This window comes from Falco naumanni, chromosome 10 (genome assembly GCF_017639655.2).
Source record: "Falco naumanni isolate bFalNau1 chromosome 10, bFalNau1.pat, whole genome shotgun sequence".
Lineage (NCBI taxonomy): Eukaryota > Metazoa > Chordata > Aves > Falconiformes > Falconidae > Falco > Falco naumanni.
The window spans coordinates 35,435,716-35,454,989 of record NC_054063.1 but is presented as its reverse complement, the minus strand read 5'-3'; the positions used below and the strand labels follow the sequence as shown (position 1 = coordinate 35,454,989).

General features: G+C 51.2%; 1 protein-coding gene across 3 annotated transcripts in view; it reads right to left on the bottom strand.

Moving 5' to 3' along the window:
- The window catches only part of TOX2 (TOX high mobility group box family member 2), a 150,584-nt gene extending 132,082 nt beyond the window's left edge, over positions 1-18,502 (bottom strand). Inside the window, exon 1 of one of the 3 annotated variants that reach the window (XM_040609058.1) lies at positions 18,325-18,502. In XM_040609058.1, coding sequence (XP_040464992.1) covers positions 18,325-18,426 — 102 coding nt within the window. In that variant the 5' untranslated portion in view covers positions 18,427-18,502. Of the gene's footprint in view, positions 1-4,639; positions 9,514-16,476; positions 16,889-18,324 lie in introns of those variants that run through there. The other 2 variants (XM_040609057.1, XM_040609056.1) reach the window with 2 other exon arrangements.
- Positions 18,503-19,274: the final 772 nt, after the last annotated feature.

Here is a 19,274-nt window from a genome sequence, read left to right as displayed (position 1 = left end):
CAGCTCCTTCATCCCCAGGCAGATGCTGAGACCCCAACCCAAGCCAAGGTGCTGGGAACCAGGGGACTCTCCTCTGATGCCACTACTCAGCAAGTGTTTGGCTATTCACTGGATTGTGGAAATTGCCTCCAGCGGCACCGTCCTTCCCACATAAACCACAGCTTTCACTTACACAGGACAGACATGCAATTCATGATATTCGCCAACAACATGGATCTTGCTCCAGTGCTAAGTTTGTTGCTTCAGAACTCAGCAAAACCCTTGCAGACAGCGTTACCAGTTCAATGGTCTCACTCCCTAGAAACCCTCTCATCGCTGTAGCAAGGCGATGAGCATGAAAGTGGATGAGCTCCACTTCCATCTCTTTTTTTCTCCCAGTTTTCCAAAAGGAAAAGAAACAAGTTGACATACTAAACATGCTAAATCTTGCAGGCCTGGAGAGCTGCAGCTACATCTGGTGCGGCTCAGGGCAGTGCCCAGGGTGCCTGCACCACAGGCAGCCACCTGCTCTCTGCAGCGTTTCGTACAAGAACGTGGGACATTTCATACAGAGAGAAAGAGGAAGGAAGAATGTGAAAATTTCTTCAAGTGTGTGGTCACTGGGAGGAAGGAATAGGACTGATTAATTTTTCAACTTTGGTGAGTTTGGTAAAACCATAAGCCATGTGCCTCATGCTTCGGGAGACTACATCACAAATTAATTAACCATACTGCCCAGGGAATTCAGAGGTGGAATTGATTCTTTGATTTCTAAGATTCCATTTTTGCAACTCACCAGGGATGTCTAACCAGTCCCATTTGCTTTAGAGCCTCTTCTGAAGTCAGTGCTCTTGAAGCCCAGCAGTCTGATGCAAACCGCTGGTGGCTGCATCACATAGTTGCAGGACGCGGATGGCATCTGTGTCTCCAGAGGCGGTCTGGAGCTAAAGATGAGCTTAAACCACTCTTTCTCTCTTGCATCACACCTGTACTTTCTTACAATCATCTAAAGATTTCCCAGTGTGCAAACACCCCATCAAAGTGAAGGAAGACATCACAGCCCAGCAGCAATCTCACCAAGCGTATGACTTGCAAGAACAGCAATTTCCCAGCAGCCGGCCAGGGAGGACCAGTCCAGTGTCGGACACTGGCCCCTCAGCACACAGTGCAGGGCCATGCTCCGGTCTTGGGTACCATATACCAGACATGCTGGTAACACGGAACTTGCATCACTGAGATTCTTCTAAAAAATAAACCTGGAAAGAAATTCTTTGGTAGCAGTATCATTTTTGGGGGGGATCATCCTTTACCAGGTGTTTGCTCGGCGCTCTGTAGAACCCATTTCAGCTGGGGCCTTGAAACTCTGCTGGACCACATGTCATTGTAATAATACCCTACCCTAATTTTTGCAGTCTCCTAAGTTTAATCAAAGCCTCATACCCACATCAGCCACAAAGGAAGCCAGCAGAGCTCACACAGGGCTGGGGGTCTCCATTAGCACCACTACGCGCTTGCCCGTAAAGCAGATAGGGAGGTTTGCATCCTATGGGCACAGCCTTGCCACATATGCAAGGACTGGATCTTGCACAGCACTTTTAGCACACATAGCTTTGTGGTTTCACACCAGCTATGAGCTTTGTTTCACTTTTGGACAGAGAAGGGGCATTGCCACATTGCCACTGGAAACCTGTGTCCAGGGGGGCTGCAGACCAGGAGCTCCAGAGCCCCGACCTGCATGAGCAGCACATCACATGCAACCCTTCACAGAAAACACCTCCCTTCCACAGTCGAGAATTAATCTTCCAGCAGGATATGCAAGTCATCCCCACCTGCATTTTACAATTTGTAGATAATGAACTAACTGCAACACTAAGCTTAAAATAAAAACATTGACACCTTTGCACAAAGAGATCTTGACTTCTTTTTCTAATTCATTTAGCTGCTTTTAAAGTGTCACTTATTGCATCGGGAACAAAACCAACCAAAAAAACCAAAAGCCATCCTCATTATTTACACAAAAGGAAAAGAGGCAAACAGGTGGCCTTAACTGCATGAGTCTCTTACCGCACTGTTATGTGACTAAACTGAACATTTACACAGGTCTGAAAAATTGTTTGCAATGGGCACACAGACAGCAGAGCTACCAGATGTTGTTCTCCTAATACTTACTATATTACATCATTGGATACTGCTTGAAAACCAACCTGTGCCAAGTTTTCAGAGGCCTCAGCTCACTTTCTACACATGCATCTGCAGTTCTGGTGAGCCGGTTCCTGGACGCAGCTCGGATGTGGGTGCACAGAAGCCTTTTGCACCCAGGCTGTGTGTGCAGAGGGGCTGCTGTTTGTGCAAGCCGCCTCGCACGCCCAAGAGCTATTTATCCAATTACTGACACATGCACAGCATCCGCAGGGAGCACTTCCCTACTGCATCCCATGCCATGCTGTCAGACTTTGATATATTTAGGGGAAAAAAAAAAAAAAAAGAAACCCAAGAAAACTCCCAAACTGCAAATATAAGTTGGTGTTCAGATCAGAAAATAAAAGATATTTCACCAGTACTCATGTACTGACACATGGAGATGCTATGTTGAAAACATTTTAAACTTTTTTCAGCTCCCTCCACCTCTGGTTAGCACTGCTGCCCTGTCCCCTCCACTGCCTTCCAGTTTCAGATGTACGTGCTTTAACCAATTTGCTGGGGTGAGATGCTGCTTCATTGAGGTGAGTGAAGGGAGGAGGGAAGAGAAGGCGCATGAAGAATTACATCAAGAACCAGCCCCCGGAGACCTGTCTGCGATGCACATCCCCACATCAAGCTGTCAGCTCCCAGCATTCAGCCCCACTGGGGTTTATTTGCTCCAGAGGAGAAATTCATTTTGCACTCAACTAATGTAACCCCGAAGTGCTTTAAAACAATATTCCTCTGACAGAGGCATTACAAAAGCCGTTATTTCCCTGTTTAGAGTGAAGCTAAGCAAATACAAAGGTAACTTCATTTTAAACAAACTACCATCATCACAAAAAATGGATACCAAATATTCTCCTCCACCATATGGTGAATTTAACTTTATTATTTGCTCTTCTTGGAGGAGACAAACTCATTGGCAAACACCAGCTTGTGCAGCAAGATGATAGAGACTGGAAAACACTTCCCTCAAAATCCTTTTGCTTAATGACAGTTAAGAAAGCTCTGTTAATATATTCAATTTTAAGTTCTCTTTCCCTCTGCTTTCTAGAAGAGCGTATATTCCAATGACGCACTTTAAAAAAAAAGTTAATGTGTAGGAATAATTCAGAAATAAGTTTTTGAAAGTATTCCTCATTGTCTGTGACTTACCACTGGGCTTCGGTTTTCCTACCCATCCCACCAGCATCTATAATGATCGGGAGGGGTCTGTGTTTTCTGTCCTAGCTGTGGAAGTCCAAAGCAACTCGGGAGCAGCAGATTTGCTCCACGGGGAGCAAGCCTGATCCTTGTATCTGCCATGCCACGATCCTACTTGTTAAGACCGTCTCTGACTTCAGTCCTATTTTACAGAGCCTGGAACTTCAGATCACACTCGGGATAAGTGCACCTGGCTGGTGTGGCGTTAACAGCGCCTCTTTCATGAGACATACAAGTCATCAAATTACAGAGAGCAAAGAGCTCTGCAGCAGCAGCCAACTTTCACTGGATTCCCTCAGCAGCTGCAGCCTAACGGGCTTTGAAGTGAGTAGACGTATCAGACACACACCAGCTGTCTCTTGCACCTCCAGAGTTACCACCAATTTACTCTGCGATCACTGTGAATTTGTAAGTTGGGTCCACCATGCTCTGAGGTTCCCCAGGCCTCCGCAACAGGCTTTGCAGAAGCATATTTGATCCCTTTGGGCAAAAAGGTCTATATGCATCTTTACATGCATCCATGTGATTTCTAAATGTCATCTTTGCTAAGCAGCATGAAGATACCTGCCACTTTACAGGCTCACCACGCCTGAAGCACCCCAAAGCTGCCACTGTTCCTACCCTGGTAGTTATTTCTTTGCAGGGAAACTCAGAGCCGAGGCGGGCCCAAGTTTGCAGGTGGCATGAAATCCGGAGACAGCTGAGCCACTCCGCAGCCCGCCGGCACGGGCAGTCCCAGGGTAAGGGCTCTGAACAGAGTGGGAGGCGTGAGCTCTTCTCCAAAAGCCAAACCCGACAAATCTGCTTTGCACAAAGCTTGTTCCTCTCTCTGCCTCATTGTGTCCCATGGATGCCACAGGCAGGACAGATCTCCAGCAGCAAATACCCTGCTGTGTGCTGCCCTAGCTTATAACGTTCTTCTGGGGTGGAGGCTCCAGTGACGCACCCCCTGTGCTCCCAGCAGGTCTTTTTGGTCCTCAAGAATTTAATTTGACTATACGCAACACAAAGAAGTAGTGAAGGCTATTATAGTTTCTCCCACTACCAGGACAGTTGCTCGGTGCTGTTGCTGAGCCTTGTGCTGATATGTCCTTGGAACTGCTGCCGAGGTGTGCTCCCTCCTGCAGCCCCAGCAGGATGCCCGGCACAGGGCACTACATATTGCTGGTGTGAGTCACAGCACCGCTCCTCAGCCCAAACGGCAACATCGCAGGGTTTTTTTCAGTAATTCAGAAATGCCCCTCTGAAGGCAACCTGTTTGGTGCTGGGGTACCTTGTAGGAGCACGCTCTGGAGTCCCGCTGTCCCCATGCTTCTGCTGTAGGATGCACGCAGATACACCAGAAGGTCCAACCGCTGCTGGAGGCTGCCAAGCACATCCTCTTCAACCTCCAGTCCCTCTGCAATGCACCACAGAAAACAGCAGCCAGGACACCAGCACAGCTTGGGCTGGATCTAGCCCCTAAACCCCAATGCATAGCTGCACCCACTGTGCTTCATCCTGAGGTTGGCAGGCGGCATTTTTTAGCTGAATCTCAAGTAACACATAAACACAGCATCTCGCACATGCAGGTCAGTTGTTGCGGGGCATCTCACAGCCATGCTGCAGTTTTCCCCAGCCAAGGAGCCACTCTGGGCACCCTTTAATTCTGTGGCAGCACGGATTAATCGGAAGCTGCCACAGGAATAGATGTGCAGTTACCTTAAGTATTCATCAACCTTATAAAGGTTAACTTGTTAGCCTTTCTGCTCCAGAAACAAGTTCTGCCTTCATTTGCACCTCTGCAGATTCACCAGCTCAGAGGAGGTTTCCAAGACGTGATCTGGGCAAGTTTTATCAATGAATTCAAATCTTGAGCTAAATCAGAAGGAGGAATGGATTTACCCTAATCCCTTCCAAACATTCATCAGCATCAACTACCAGCTCAGCAGGATTTAATCCCTTTTTAATCTCTCAAAAACAGTGGAATATATGGAGAAGAGGTTGGGCACACAGCAGTGGAAGATCTCTCTTGGGTTTTGTTTCTTTAAAAATAATTCTGCCTGCCAAATCACGTTGAAAATTCATTAAGATCTTCACTAATATCACTTTCCGGTAAACAACCGGTTGCCACCAAGAGAGCACGTACACCAGAGGAGGGCCCACGCTATTTGGCACAGCAGAAGAGATGCCCATCCAGCAGCCTCTGCAGGAACATAGCATCTCCGTGAAGATGCTCCAGGAGCTCAGATCCCATTGGCTGGCTGGCGGTGAGCGCGGGGACCGCACAGGCAGGCTTTCCCGGCGCCGTGGGCAGCGATGGGGCGGAGATGCAGCAAGCCACTTCTTGGTGACAGCATGGAACCACACACGTAGCATCCACCAACGCTGCTGCAAACCCAACAGCAGAAACACAGACCCCAGTGCCAAAAACCAAGCTTTGCTCTGCAGGTACCAGGCTCTAGAAACAGCTTAAATCCCAGCCCCGAGTGACTCACAAGGTGTTTTCATGCCTCCCACTAAAACTACCAGCGACAATGGCAACGCAGGCTCAGATGGCTGTGGGTGTCGTGGCCGGTGGCATCCCACCCCCGGTGGCTGCTGAGCCAAGGGGAGCCCCAGTGCAACGCGCCTGACGGCACCAGAGTCAGCGCGGGGGCGAATCCAATCCAGTGTGTTTAGGAGCACCCGGATCAGAGCGTTAGTGCGCGATTCTAGGTTTACATAACACCACCAAATGATTTTGGCAGAAACAATTGGTATTAGCAAGGAAAATGAAGCATCAGGAACAGCCGGCAGAGCAAAGAGACACCTCTCGCAGCAGCCCCCGGGCTAAAAAGAAAATAAATAACAAATGCAACAGAAGCAACACTTGGACAGCAGGGAAGAAGAGGGGAAACCTTCGCAAGGGGAAATGAGACTTGAATCATGGCTGAGATGAGCAGGGAATTAAGCTTTCCTCTTTCACCCCCTTCCCAACCCCATCGGACTAAGCTTTCTGCTTTATTAAGACACTCCAGTCAAGCCTGCAACACTCCAACAGGGCGAAGCGAAAGCCGTCTCACACAGGGCTCCAAGCTGTGAGGTCTGAGCAGCTCCTGCCGAGCCGCCTCCGGCCCTGTGGACGCTAATTGCAGAGCTCAGCGATGCCTGGGCAGGGACCCAAGGCACTGATGTGTTGGCTACCCAGCCCCGCCGAGCCTGGCTCTGCTGCTGCGCCAGGCAAAGCACCGACAGGCGTCGTGCTCAGAAACGCGCAATCACACAAACTTCACGTTGTAACTTCTAAGTCAATTCAGTCTGGATGCTGCTGGGTTAGCAGTATCGGAGGTTTTGTTTATCCCCTAAGAAATACACCTGAAACCCCAAAGGTGGCTGGATCTGCCCCTTGGTCTCTCTAGTGGCTCTAGCTCTGGTCAAAGGGATGGGGCCACCAGTTCCATGTGGCCCAGGTAGCCCCCGTCCTGCTGTACGTGCCACACTGCCACCGGGAGCAGCTGCGATGCGTACGCTGACACTCCCAGAGCAGGACAACAACCACCAGCCCTATGTCACAGCATCTGAGAACATCTGGTCCCTCGGCGCTCCAGCCTGGTGACCTAGTGATGGGAAAAGGCACACCAGCTCTTCAGAAACCTCCGGGTCCCACAGCCTTCCCGCTGTAATGGTGCTAAGCAAGGAGGCAGCCTCGAGACCTTTTTTTGCCAAGCAGAGGATCCCTTCCAAGCTGGCACCATCCCTGTGCTCATGGCACGATGACAGTGACACAAGCTAAAGCTCCAGATCCAACAGCATGTTCTTCCTGCCTCTCAGCTACTCAAGATTTCCAACTCTGGCGGCAAATGAAAAGCCCCAGTCAAGCTTCGGAACATCGTAAGACAACTGCACGAGGCGACAGGATGTTGAAATCCACATTTCCCCGACACAGAGCAGCGCTTTCCAGCAAAAGGGAACCACATCTACAGCTTCACACACAGCTTGTGGAGGACAGCTCTGGATAGCAAGACAAAGTTAATCAAACTCAATTCTGAAAAGTTTCCATGACAAACTTGGATTTGCCTGTGATACAAGGATCCTGCTTTGTTAACAACTACCTCATCTTTATATTTAGATCCTGCCTGTATCCCCTGAAGTTCAGCACTCAGTCTCTGCTCTGGGAGCTTGCAGAGGAGCCAGCAGTTATACTTGAAATGGGGTACGCTCTTCTCAGTCACACAGGTTTGGTGTGCAGCACCTCACATTCAGGAAGTTTGCCCTTAGACATTATCAACATCAAAACGAGAACAGGTTGTCAGTCCAGCTGGACATAGAAAGGGACTTAATGTGGCTCCAGCAGAGCCCGCAGCCTCGGAGCAGGGAAGCTGCATCGTGGGGTGGCATCCCACTGCCACGCTAGGCACGGGAAAGTGCAAGGGTGGGAGAAGTGGATGATAATTTTGTACGAGGCTGCCCTTGTTCCCAGCTCTTCACTAATTTCCTCTCAAACTTACACACTGTGACCTTTCCAGGCAAAAAATAAAACAAGTGAAACCTTGCAGTCTAACAGGAATAGTAACACATGCAGGGAAAGGATGCCAGAGCCAGCTCTGGAGCCTGCAATCTGGATCCCTGCTCCTACAGGATGTGTTTCTAAATCTCAGTCAATAGCGCCTGTTTTCCAAGGAATGAGGCATTTCACGTATTATTAACTCTAAGGCCCTTCTTGCTACAAACTTCCTATTTAGCATTTGATTGCAGCCATCACCACCGAGAGCCTCATCGTATTAGAGCAGAAACTCCACAGCCTATAGCTGGTGCAGGCTGTATACTGATGTTTTTCCCTCCTGCCATCTCAATCCCAGAGGGTGCTGTTGGAATTATCTGAAACACACTTCCAGAAGCCCCTTCCAGCCTAAGCTATTTTATGATTTAAAACATGTATTTGTTTCTTTTGCACTCTCACTCAAATTTGGTACCCTGCTGCCACAGACGGCTGAAGTTACGCGTTGCTATTCTCACTGGGGTTTGGTCTCCCCCAGACAAAGGCCACTACGTGCCGACCACGTCACTTACAGTGCCGCAAGTTTACAAAGCTTGAAAGACCATTTCAGCAAAGTTTTTCTCCTTTTCAAAGCCCAACTCTTAAGTGGAAAAACTGATTCAATATAGCTTGCAAAAAACCTACACTCCGATCTGATTTAAATCAAATAGTTAAATACTCCACATGTACCGCTTGGCACAGCCATGACAGAACTATCTGGTTTGCAAACAGATGGCCACCCACAATTAATTTGCCACCTCGACACAGAGACGCAGGTTGGCAATTCATTAAAAAGCACACGCCACTAGTCTTCAGTTCACTTTATGACCTGCAGCCTTTCCTCCTAGGCAGACTCTTTATCTTAAGGGGGGGTGGAAAAATACCAAACACCCAAACCACAACTACCACTGAATAACGAAAACATGACTGGTTTTCTTGGCATCTAATAAGTGTTGTTCTCAGCTCTAACAGATTTATCAGGTTTAAAACTACCATGTCGCCAACATCCGTCTGGGGTAGAGGAGACCAGACCATAACTCCAGTGCAGGTTCCTAAATATACACAGATTGAAGCCCGCGTGACCTCACTGTCTGGCTGCAGGGTTAGATCCATGGCGTTTGTTGGAAGGTTTTTCTTCAAGGGCTGTTTGATCTTCAATCAACAATGCTTATCAGTGGTAAAGTCTGCCAGCCATTCCCAAAAGTTTGATATTTTTAACAGAACATCCTTCTCCTTTGAATGCTATTTAGAGACAAGATAACACATCAGGGGGAAAGTTGCCTTCCTGGGTTTAACACGGACAAACAGAGCAGGATCCTATCGGGGGAACACGTATTTCCCAGTGCTACAAGCCCCAGCTTCTGTGGTTCATGTTTCCCCCACAATACTTCTATTTTTTCTTTTTCAGATGGCACCCAAATGCTTTTTTTGCGCCCATCGCCTAAGCTGGGACAAACCAAGATGATTCAATTAAGCGTTTCCATATAAAACTTTCTCTAAAGTTTTCATAAATTTTATTTCCTCACTGTCAAAGTTTCATTCCTTTTGCTAAGGAGTCCAGGGCACACTGCCCCTCTTTCTACACTAGGGACTAGCACTCTAATTCCTTAAAAACACATCATTCTTCCACAGCAGGCACGCTGTGCTGAGATGCTCATGGTCTAAAAACCCACTGCTCAAAGCAGCACCCATGAAGAATCAGGATCATGGAATGGATCTAAACTGTTCTTTTTTGACAGAGGGGGAAAAAAAATAAAATGCCTTTATTTTAGGATTCAGTAACTCTTAAGCGATGAAACAAAATGTCTTTGAATCCGGAGCTAGTAAGAGAGAGCCAGAGAGCTCCCGCCAGAGAGAGCCGGAGCCCAGGAACACGGTGGCGGGTGCAGCAGCCCCACGCTGTCCTGCAGCTGTAGGGTCCCCAGGGTGCTGGCAGCACCCTCCTCCCTGTACCGCAAAGGAAAGGTAATGGTAGAGGAGGAATGGAACAGCTCATCACTGACCCAGGGATCAGCTTCTGGGGGAGGAAGGAGCTCATCCTGCACACTGCTAGGAGCGGGACCAAGGCCCCCACCAGCCCCACACATGGACAGCAAGCTGCTGTGAGACCAGCACCACGCGAGGCCAAGCTCTCCCTTACACCACCTGCCCCATCTCCTCCCATCAGTCACATTAAAACAGTGGCATCTGAGGGTTTTCAAATGGCTTAACAACTCCTAAGAGCCAGACAGCTCTACCACCTCCCCAGGGAGAGGGAGGAGATGCTCGGAGAGTAAATCGCATCAGGCTGGAAGGGTGAAACTTTCATAGGTATAAACATGGAGATCCACATCGTTATAAGAGAGGTGTCTTTTGGGGTGCCTCAGGTTGCTTGCACCTCTCCACAGACCCAGGTCTCCTGCAATGGATGCTCAGCACTCAGGCTGGCTCAAATTATTCATACAAATAATTCCCAAGTGCCTGGGGTACCCCAAAATGACCTGCTGCTGCTGGAGACAGAGACCTAGGGCAGTTCATGCAGAGGATGAATGGCAGAGCCACAACACAGCCCTTATCTCCCAACCCTGACCACAGGCAAGCACAGGCTCCACCCTGCAAGCAGAACAGGAGGAGATTAAGGGGAAGATGAAGAGGAAGACAACGGTTTTCTCTAAAGCTGAGAGGAGGAGCATGGCGCACAGGCAGACAGCCAGGGAGAAAGGGGATGGAGCCTCCCTGATGAGTCCAGACGGGAATGGAAACTCTGAGTCATCGGTAGGTTTTGTGGGAAGAAAAACCCGCTAATGTGATCCAGCTAATCTGATAAAAAGAGAGCTCCACACCACTGCCAGGGTGGAACAGGATCAGCGAGGCATGGGCAGCCCAGTCTCAGGGTAAAATACAACCTGGGTGACAGAGAGGATGGTGGTACATCACCAGAGGTGAGGGTGGCACGTGCCAGCACGCCTGGAGCTCGCCCCTCCATCTCCCAAGCATCCCGGTGCCAGGGCTGCCCGTTCTGGAGCCGGGCTGGCAGTTCCAGCTGCACAGAGACCAAGATGCACATCAGGAGTGGGCAGGAGAGGCTCAGGGCAGAGCTGCAGCGAGATTTACTACCCACTCCGCTTGGGAATAGGCCACCATCCTGCCACCTCCCTTTTCTAGCTCTTGCTAAATTACGAGTTTTTTAGAAACACAGGGGAAATCCCCCCCCCTACACACACCATTAGAGCAAGAGGCTGGGTCCTCAAACCAACAGAAAAACAATGAAAATATCTACATTTTAAACACTCGTGCAACCCAGCCTCCTGTGTCCAAGCTATAACTAGAGGTCAAGAAATTTCCTTAGACCAAGATTTCTGCAGATAAGGCTCCTCAGGAGCCACACGTGGCAACCAGCACAAACCAACGCTCAAGTAATCTTTCCATAATAACAGCTACTAGTCCAGGGCCCTAATTTAACACTTGCCTCACAGTTACATTCGCCACAGAGCTGAACTAAAATCACAGTTGTCAGGAAAAGATTTAATTCTATCTGCAGAGGTCAACCAATCTATGCAAAAGATTACAGCGGAGGAGAGAGATTCTGTGGCACAATGCAAAGATTTCGCCTGCAGGCGACGCAGCAGCCAATGCCATTTTTCAAAGAAGAAATGGCATCCATCCGAACAAAACCACCAGAGGGAAACAATAGAAAGAGGGGGGAGATGCAGATGATTAAAATATTTAAATCTGGTCATATAAGTGCAAAACCAGACAATTTAACACTGCTTTCAATCACTTTTTTTTCTATAGTGGTTTGATTCGTGCTTGTTTCAGTAAGTTTTGTTGTGAAATTTCTCCCCCCTGCAGCTGAACTGCACATCTCCAAGTATAAGCTTTAATTACATGAAAATGTGTGTGTAAAAATCACAGAAGTGGAACATTAAAGCTCAAACCTCCAATTTGGAATTAATGGTATCAAAGCTGGAATCACGCTAACACTTTACCCCGACTTTACAAATACAGAATAGAATATAAAGAAGTTGCAGAGAAGATGGTACACAACAGCTTCAGACAGAAGCTTCGCACTCACTGGATGGAAAATTGTCAAGGAAAACACATTAGCAACACAATAACTTATTTTTAATGTAGAGCTGTTAGGAAAACACAATTATATGCTTCATTTATACTGAAAGATATAATCCAACTTACGGTAAAAGCATTTAGAGCTTATTTCGTAAAAAAAACAAAACAAAACAAAAAAACCACCAAAAAAACCCCCCACCAAACCAACCACCAAAACAAAACTAAAGAAAAGGAGAGAAGGAGAGATGAGCACGAAGGTAATAAGGAGAAATTGTGCATCTAGGGGGGATAAGGCTCCCTGCCATAGCACACCCCTGCTCAGCCAGCCTGCCACAGCACCAAGTGGTCCTCACCTCCCGCTCCTTGCATCCAGCAGCAGAGAGATGCAAAGTGAAGGCAGAATGCAATAGAGCTTTTTCTTCAAATGCAGCAGAAATGCGACGACAGTGACATCAATCACCAGGAAAGGAGCCAGCAATGCCCATTCTTACAAGCAACAAAAGCAGAGCCCAGACAAAGCCCTGCAAGGGTTACAGGTGCTCTCCTCACCACCCCCGGCGAGCAGCAGCCACATGTTGCGCAAGCTATAGGATGCTCCGGCTGCTACAAGCAAGATACAATTTATCACCAGAATGTTTCCTCCATTACGGATGCACAGACTGATCCCGGTGCTTGTTGCAAGCTCAGAGGTCTAAGTCCAGAGATGTACATGGATTTACCCTGTGGTTACGGCGTGTGACACGCAATAGGCTTCAGACCACTGACTGCAGGGACGACACTTAGAATTGATATGATGCATCATAAATAAATCAGAGAAACTTGTGAGATTTTGTTCCTAAATTTCTGGTCTCTTGATGCCTCCTCTGCTACAGGAACTTCCACGGATCAGGTCCTTGACAAGGTTGTTCAGAACCAGCCCCAACAAACACGCTGCTTTGTACAAGTCAGACTGGTCTTCAAAATATCTCCCATTGTTCCAAAACAAACCAGATTAAAGCCTCCCCTCTGCGCATACAGAGAACACAACAAGTTCTATGAATGGATAGACATTCATTATTTAGCTCCCAATCCCTGTCTTAAAGCCCAAGGCAAAATGGAGCTTCAAATGCTTTCTGCCATGCAACCCACCAAAGATCGCTCTGGAGAATGCAGGGTTGTCCCATGGAGTAGCTCAAACACTTTTCCGTGGAAGCCCTTGCCATATTCAGGGCCTAGATAAATAAATAAATAAATAAAAAATATCCATCTTTGAAAATCAACAGGAGCTGCCTGCCAAACGAGAATAAAATAGGCCCCAAATTAAAAATTTGCTGGACTTTGTTCTCCATCCAAAATCCTCCATCTCCAAAGAAAGATTTATGCTACTTCAAAACAGAGTTGGCTTAGAAAGTAGAAAGGAAAAGAATACATTTTATCTTCCAGAATGGCAAAGCAGTTCTGGAACGATGAAAAAGGGACTGTGTTTATCACTGCAATGTACAATTTATGGTAAAAGTCAAAACAAAACAGAATGTTCCACAGAAATGCATTCGCTACATCGACCTGGGCTCATATCAGCAGCTCAGATCCCATTTCTGAAGGGTTCTTAAAAGAAGAAGAGAGCATTGGTTGCAGATTAATACTTATCTCATGACTAGTAGATTTTAATTATCCATAATTTATGGTGGTGTATTGGCAAGGTAGTTTTTGTCAATTTATCAGCCTAAAAGGCAAGGCACAGGGCACGTTCGGGGATGCAAAGCCACGGAGCCCTGTTAGGAAGATCCAGGACAAGTTTTGATGGTGCTGTTGAATCCTACCAAAGTGCTACAGGGTTAGCAGAGCTTAGCAGAGCTCCCCAGCACGTATCTCCCAGTAACTGCTGGAGGTCCCCAAGGACCACAGGCACTCCCAGTGTCACAGCAGCGCGCTTGCTCTGCAAGGGTTAGGTATTCCCAGGCTGGGTCCTTCTCCTCCTCCCCGTCAGTCATTGCCCTAACTGGAAATCAGGCATCGTACTAACCAAGCCTGATCATCTTAACACCAGAAGCAACTAAGAAGAATTTATATTTAAATTTATTTCTGCAGGAAGAATAGAGAAATGTTAATTCACTCCCTAAAGATGCCCCTGGAGTGCAGAGAGCAGGATCACTCCTCGCACAGCACAGCATCGCTGCATACGCTGCATGGAAGAGCACACAGTACCGTGCTCGGGCAGGATTCCTGCCATACGCCTCCCTTGCAAAAACAATGTTGCCTGGTCTAAGAAGAAAAACTGCCTCCCATACTCTGGGACCCGGATTCAATTCAAGATCCGGAAAAATCCTTCCATGCTGGTGAATCAGCTAATGTACCAGACCCTGTTGCTAAAGCTCTGCTAAGAGCAGAACGAGCCCCTGCGTTACTAACCTGTGTTTTTTTCCATGGTTTACTTATTGTGAAATACATATGCAAAAAGTTTCCCCAGAGTTTAAGAAGGAAAAATCCCCCAAATTTTCCACAGAGCAACTGGAGGGATGTGAACATACCCACCGAGCAGCACACCCCTCCTGCAGTGCAGGAACATGCTGCCTCTCCCCCAGACACCATCACAACAGCGAGACGCCATGAAAGCTCAGCTGCCCCAGCAAGGGAGCAGGAGGGGGGGTCTACAGCAGGTACCAATGCCGCAGGGAAAATGCCAGAGGGGACAGAAGAAGGGGCTTTAGACCCAGGTTTAAAAGAGGAATCTGAAATGGAGGTAGGTGCTCCCTTCAGCAGGGCTCAGGTGGCCGATGACAGAGACGAGTGTCACAGTTTGGACAAGGGCTCCTTGCAGAGATGGAACCCTTCCAGCTGAACCTCGCCAGTCCCCTGTGGGTGCTGTGCAGACACAACCTAACGCACAAGCAGTTCTGTGCAGTCCCAAGGATGGAGCAGGTCCTGGATCCAGCCCACAGGAAGGAGACGAGGGGCCAGCACATGGGAAATGCTTGTGGCAGCTTGCCCTAGGGAGGCTTTGGGGTGGCTCCGGGAAGGCGGTGCTTCTTATCGCCCCTACACATTGGGCCAAGCCCATTGCAACCCCAAAAACCCTGCCAAGGAACATCAGTCCTCCAAGGTGTGAGCAGCAGCTCCCCGGGCACTGGGAAGTTTGGGGTTTGCTCTGCTTCCAGCTGCCACAGCAAGCTGCTCCACATGGGACCACCCATGATGGGGACTGGTTTATCTGGGGAGCCCTTTTTCCCCTCTCCGGTGTCACCAGCATGCCCAGTGCATAAAGACTCTGTCAAACACAGTCAGTAGAAGGGAAGATTCGTCCTCACCCTGTCTGCTGGGGCACGAGAGACCCTGTTCTCCACCCATGGGTGTCCAGCTCCTCGCTCCCCCCCCCCCCACCACCACCTGTCCCCTCTTGGTGGCCAGCCCTTAGAGGAGGAACAGGAATGCTCTGAAAGAAGTTAAAGGAATGGTGCAAATGCCCCCCTTCTGGGGAGGCCTCGGCTGAACATACACTCCTGTTTCATTATCCCTCTAAACATCCCTTGTCCATTTAAAAATGGAAATGCTGATAGGCAATAGGCACCTCTTTAGCTGCAAAGAGAAAATGTGGCTTACGGCAGCATGCAGATGAGATCGGAGACCTCAAGGTAATGATACCATGTTTGGTAAGCACACAAACTATTACACTGACATTTCAGCATGCTTTGGGCTAGAGCACATCTACCTGGCAAGCTCGCTGGTGATGGGTGCGCAGGCAGAGCGCTGTGCTGTGCTCTCGGCGAGTTAGTTTTATCCAGTGACACCGCACACCCTTTCCCCGGCTTCTCTGCCCCCCCCCCCCCCCCCCCCAGTAAATAAAATTAAGCAGCCCTTTGGGGAGGGGGGAAGCAGAACTGAAGAAAATAAACCCTTTAAATCAAAGGGCTTTAAAGCCCCTCCATAAACTTGGCAAAGCAGAAAAGCAAAGAGCCTGTAAGCGCACCTTGCCCAGGTCCTTCCTAGAGACTGACTTCACCTGGGATACCTGCATACCATAGAGGGAGAACTGCTGATTTTTCCAGTCCACCCTACCCTCCTCTGCAGCTTTTTAAACTGGCCATGTTTTGAGGCAGACGCTGCCCTAGCCTGACTCTGGGCTGAGCCGCCAGCACCAGGCAGGAGCGGTAGGGCTGGGACTGGTGTCAGGTTTTGGAGTTTCCCAGAGGCTCCCGTGTGGCTCTGAGAAGTGCAGGATACCAGCACCGGTGGCGACCCGCAGCCACCCCACACGGCCAGGGAGGCTCAGCGCAGCAAAGGCAACAGGCGACGCTGGGCCACGGTTTGATGCTGAAGTTACAACCGTTATACCAGTGTTCGGCTGGGAAAACAAAGTCAACCCATTTCATCTCTGGCTTCCCTCCAGCGGCCTCATCCCACAGACAAACATGCACTGCTCTGCATAAGCAAATGGCATTCGATAAATCGGAAAAGAAAAGAAGAAAGAAAAAAAAAAGAAAGAAAAAAGAAAGAGCCCTGAATATCAGAATAGGGTAAGTCACTTCCTTTCTTCTTCCCGCTCCCCCGTAGCAGCGACAACAGCAGCATCTGGTGGCAGTGGTCAGTACCTGGGTGCTCCTCTCCAGTGTCCCATCCAGCCCGGCCAGCACCAGCGCCTTCTCCCGGGCCGGGCTCACTGGGGCCGCAGAAGCAGCGATCTCCTCCAGCCTCCCCATCCGCAGTGCCGTGCGACAGCAAGGACCCGCGGATCAGTTGCGACTGCCTAATCCGGGACTAATCTCAGGGATTCAGGCCACGGATGAGCTGACGACGTGGGGCCCCACGCGCCCCAACGCTGGGTGGGCGCTGCTGGGGGGACGCGGGGTCCGGGCACCCCACAGCAAGGGCCTGCGGCATGGCAGCACCACCGCCTGCCTGGAAAACTGGAAGGCAAACTAAATGGTGTTCGCATCTAACAACTTCTTGGTAACATCGAGTTCCTAAAGCCCGCAGGATCTGGGGGTTGCTGCAGTTCCCACAGCACACGCTCACACAGTCCCAGACTTCCAGCTTTTGCACACTTCATCGGCTGACGTTTCGGCAGCACGGATGACCTGCTCCCAGGTGACCCGGCTCTTGTTAGTATTTTAAGAGCATATTTAGCATTTGAAGAGCAACGGCAACGATAATAAAACAATTTGAAACTAGCAGTAGGTGGATACAGAAGAAATCAATTCAAGTTGCTTCCTTTCAGCACGATCAGGCATCTCCAAACAAATGAGAACTATTAGGTTTGCTACAACTTAATAAAGAGAGATAAATAACCCAAATGGCAGAGAACAGTTAGATTCATACACTGATACGTAACGATTAATTTGCTGCACCTGGGAAGCCACACCGGTTTCCCGCGGCTTGTTTCTAAAGAGTTTGATATCGAAGTACCACAACAGCAAGATGAGCCGGGGGCACCCTGAGCTGCAGTCCCAACGCAGGGGAGAGGTTTTTCCCTTTATTAACTTTTTTCAACGCAATTACCCGAATTTGGCCCGGGAGGACGCAGCCAGGGTTATGTCTCGGAGCTTATCGTGGCGATGCTCCCTCCCTGCAAGCGGGTCTGCTTCCTACGGCTTTGTGCTGGGGGATCGGGGGTATTTACCCGCTGGCCAGGCAGGCGAGCCCCGCAGAGAGCTCCCCACCCCGGAGCACAGCACCCCGCACCCGGCACCCCGCACCTAGCCCCTTCGCTCCTTCTCCAGGGTGAAGGAAATTGTCTACAGCACTTCGGGCGCTCTCAGATATCCCGCTGCGATCCCTCTCCCGTTACAAGAACAGGGTGCTTCGCCTTGCAGCTGCGGCGAGCGGGGGAAATGTGGGTTAGGGGGCTCTCCCGCCGCGCCGGGGGGCTGGGGGCGGGCGCCCCCCGAGCGTGGCTGGCGGCCGCGCGGGAGCATCAGCGCCGGGGCCGGAGCCGCAGCCCCCCGCCCGGGACGTGCCGGCGGCGCCGCAGCTTTGCGAACACGGTGCAAAACAACCGCAAACAGCCCCAGCAAAGTGCCGACACCAGCCACAGCAGCACCCCCCACCCCCCCGAACAGCGCTCCGGCCCAAACGCTCCCGTAGGGAAAACATGAAATAAACACAGCGCTCGAAAGGGAGCACAGGAACAGCCAGGCCCCCCCGAGCCGCGACCCCTCCGAGCCGCGTTCCCCCCCGAGCCCCGCTGCCGCTACAGCCCGCCCCGCCGGGCAGCGCCCCCCCCCCCCTCCCCGGCCAGCGCAGCCGGCCGGCCGGCCCGGCGCCCCGACGGCTCTCCCCGCTCCGCTTCCAGGCCACTTTCAAAATTCCCTCCCGCAGAAGCCCGGCGCTGCCAGCGCTGCCGCCCCCCACCCCAACACCGCGAAGTTGCGGGACGCGCCGAGCAGAACCCCCCCGGGCAGCCCCCCCCAGCCCCAGGCACCGCCGCCCCCCCCCTGTACCTTGTTGCAGTGATAATAATCCAGCGGCCCGAGGCAAGTGGGGTCGGCGCCGGGCAGGGACCCCACGGCGGTGGGGGCGGAGGGGTAAAACCTAACGTCCATGCCGGGGCTGCGGGCGGCGGCAGGCGGGGGCTCCAGCGGGCATGGACCCGGCTGCGGCGGCGGCGGTGCCTCTGGCGCGGGGGGCGGGGAGAGGGCGGGCGGCGGCGGCGGGGGGGCGGGCGGCGGCCCCCGGCCCGCCCCGCTCCGCACCGCCCCGCGCCGGGGCCGCTATTGTTTGCGGCGGGGCCGGGCGGCTCCCCCCGGTGGCCGGGCCGTCACCCCGTCCCGCTGCCCCGTCGCCGGGACCGGTGGGCGCTGGGGGAGCCCCCCCCGGGGGCGGCTGGGGAGGGGGGAGAGCGGGACGCCCCCCTGTCCTCCGTCCCCAGCCGGCCCGGAGGGGAAAGCATCAGCAGCCGCCGGGGGACCGGCAGCTCGGGTGTGACGGCGGGTCCCGCTGGGGACCCTGTTACATCTTTGCCGCCTACACCAAAACACCGTGGCCGGTTTTGCCCTCCTCTGGACACAGGACACGGTGCCAGGCAGCCGCCTTTTTCCCCCACACAGTGCCTGGTCCCCACCCCTGAAAAAAGATGCTCTCCGTCGCCCTGATCCCCCCACCCCGAAAAAGGATGTTCTCCATCACCCTGATCCCCCCACCCCTGAAGAAGGATGCTCTCCATCGCCCTGACCCTCCCATCTCTGAAGAAGGATGCTCTCCATCGCCCTGACCCCCCCACCCCTGAAGAAGGATGGTCTCTATCACCCTGATCCACCCTAAATCCAACCCTGGCAGAGACCCCGCTGCTGCAAGGCCTGCACGTCCCCACGCACTCTTCCACCCAGGAGAGAAAAGCCGGTCTCTGGTGTTGGCCCCCACTCCCCAAGGCATGGGGCCCTACAGCCCACCA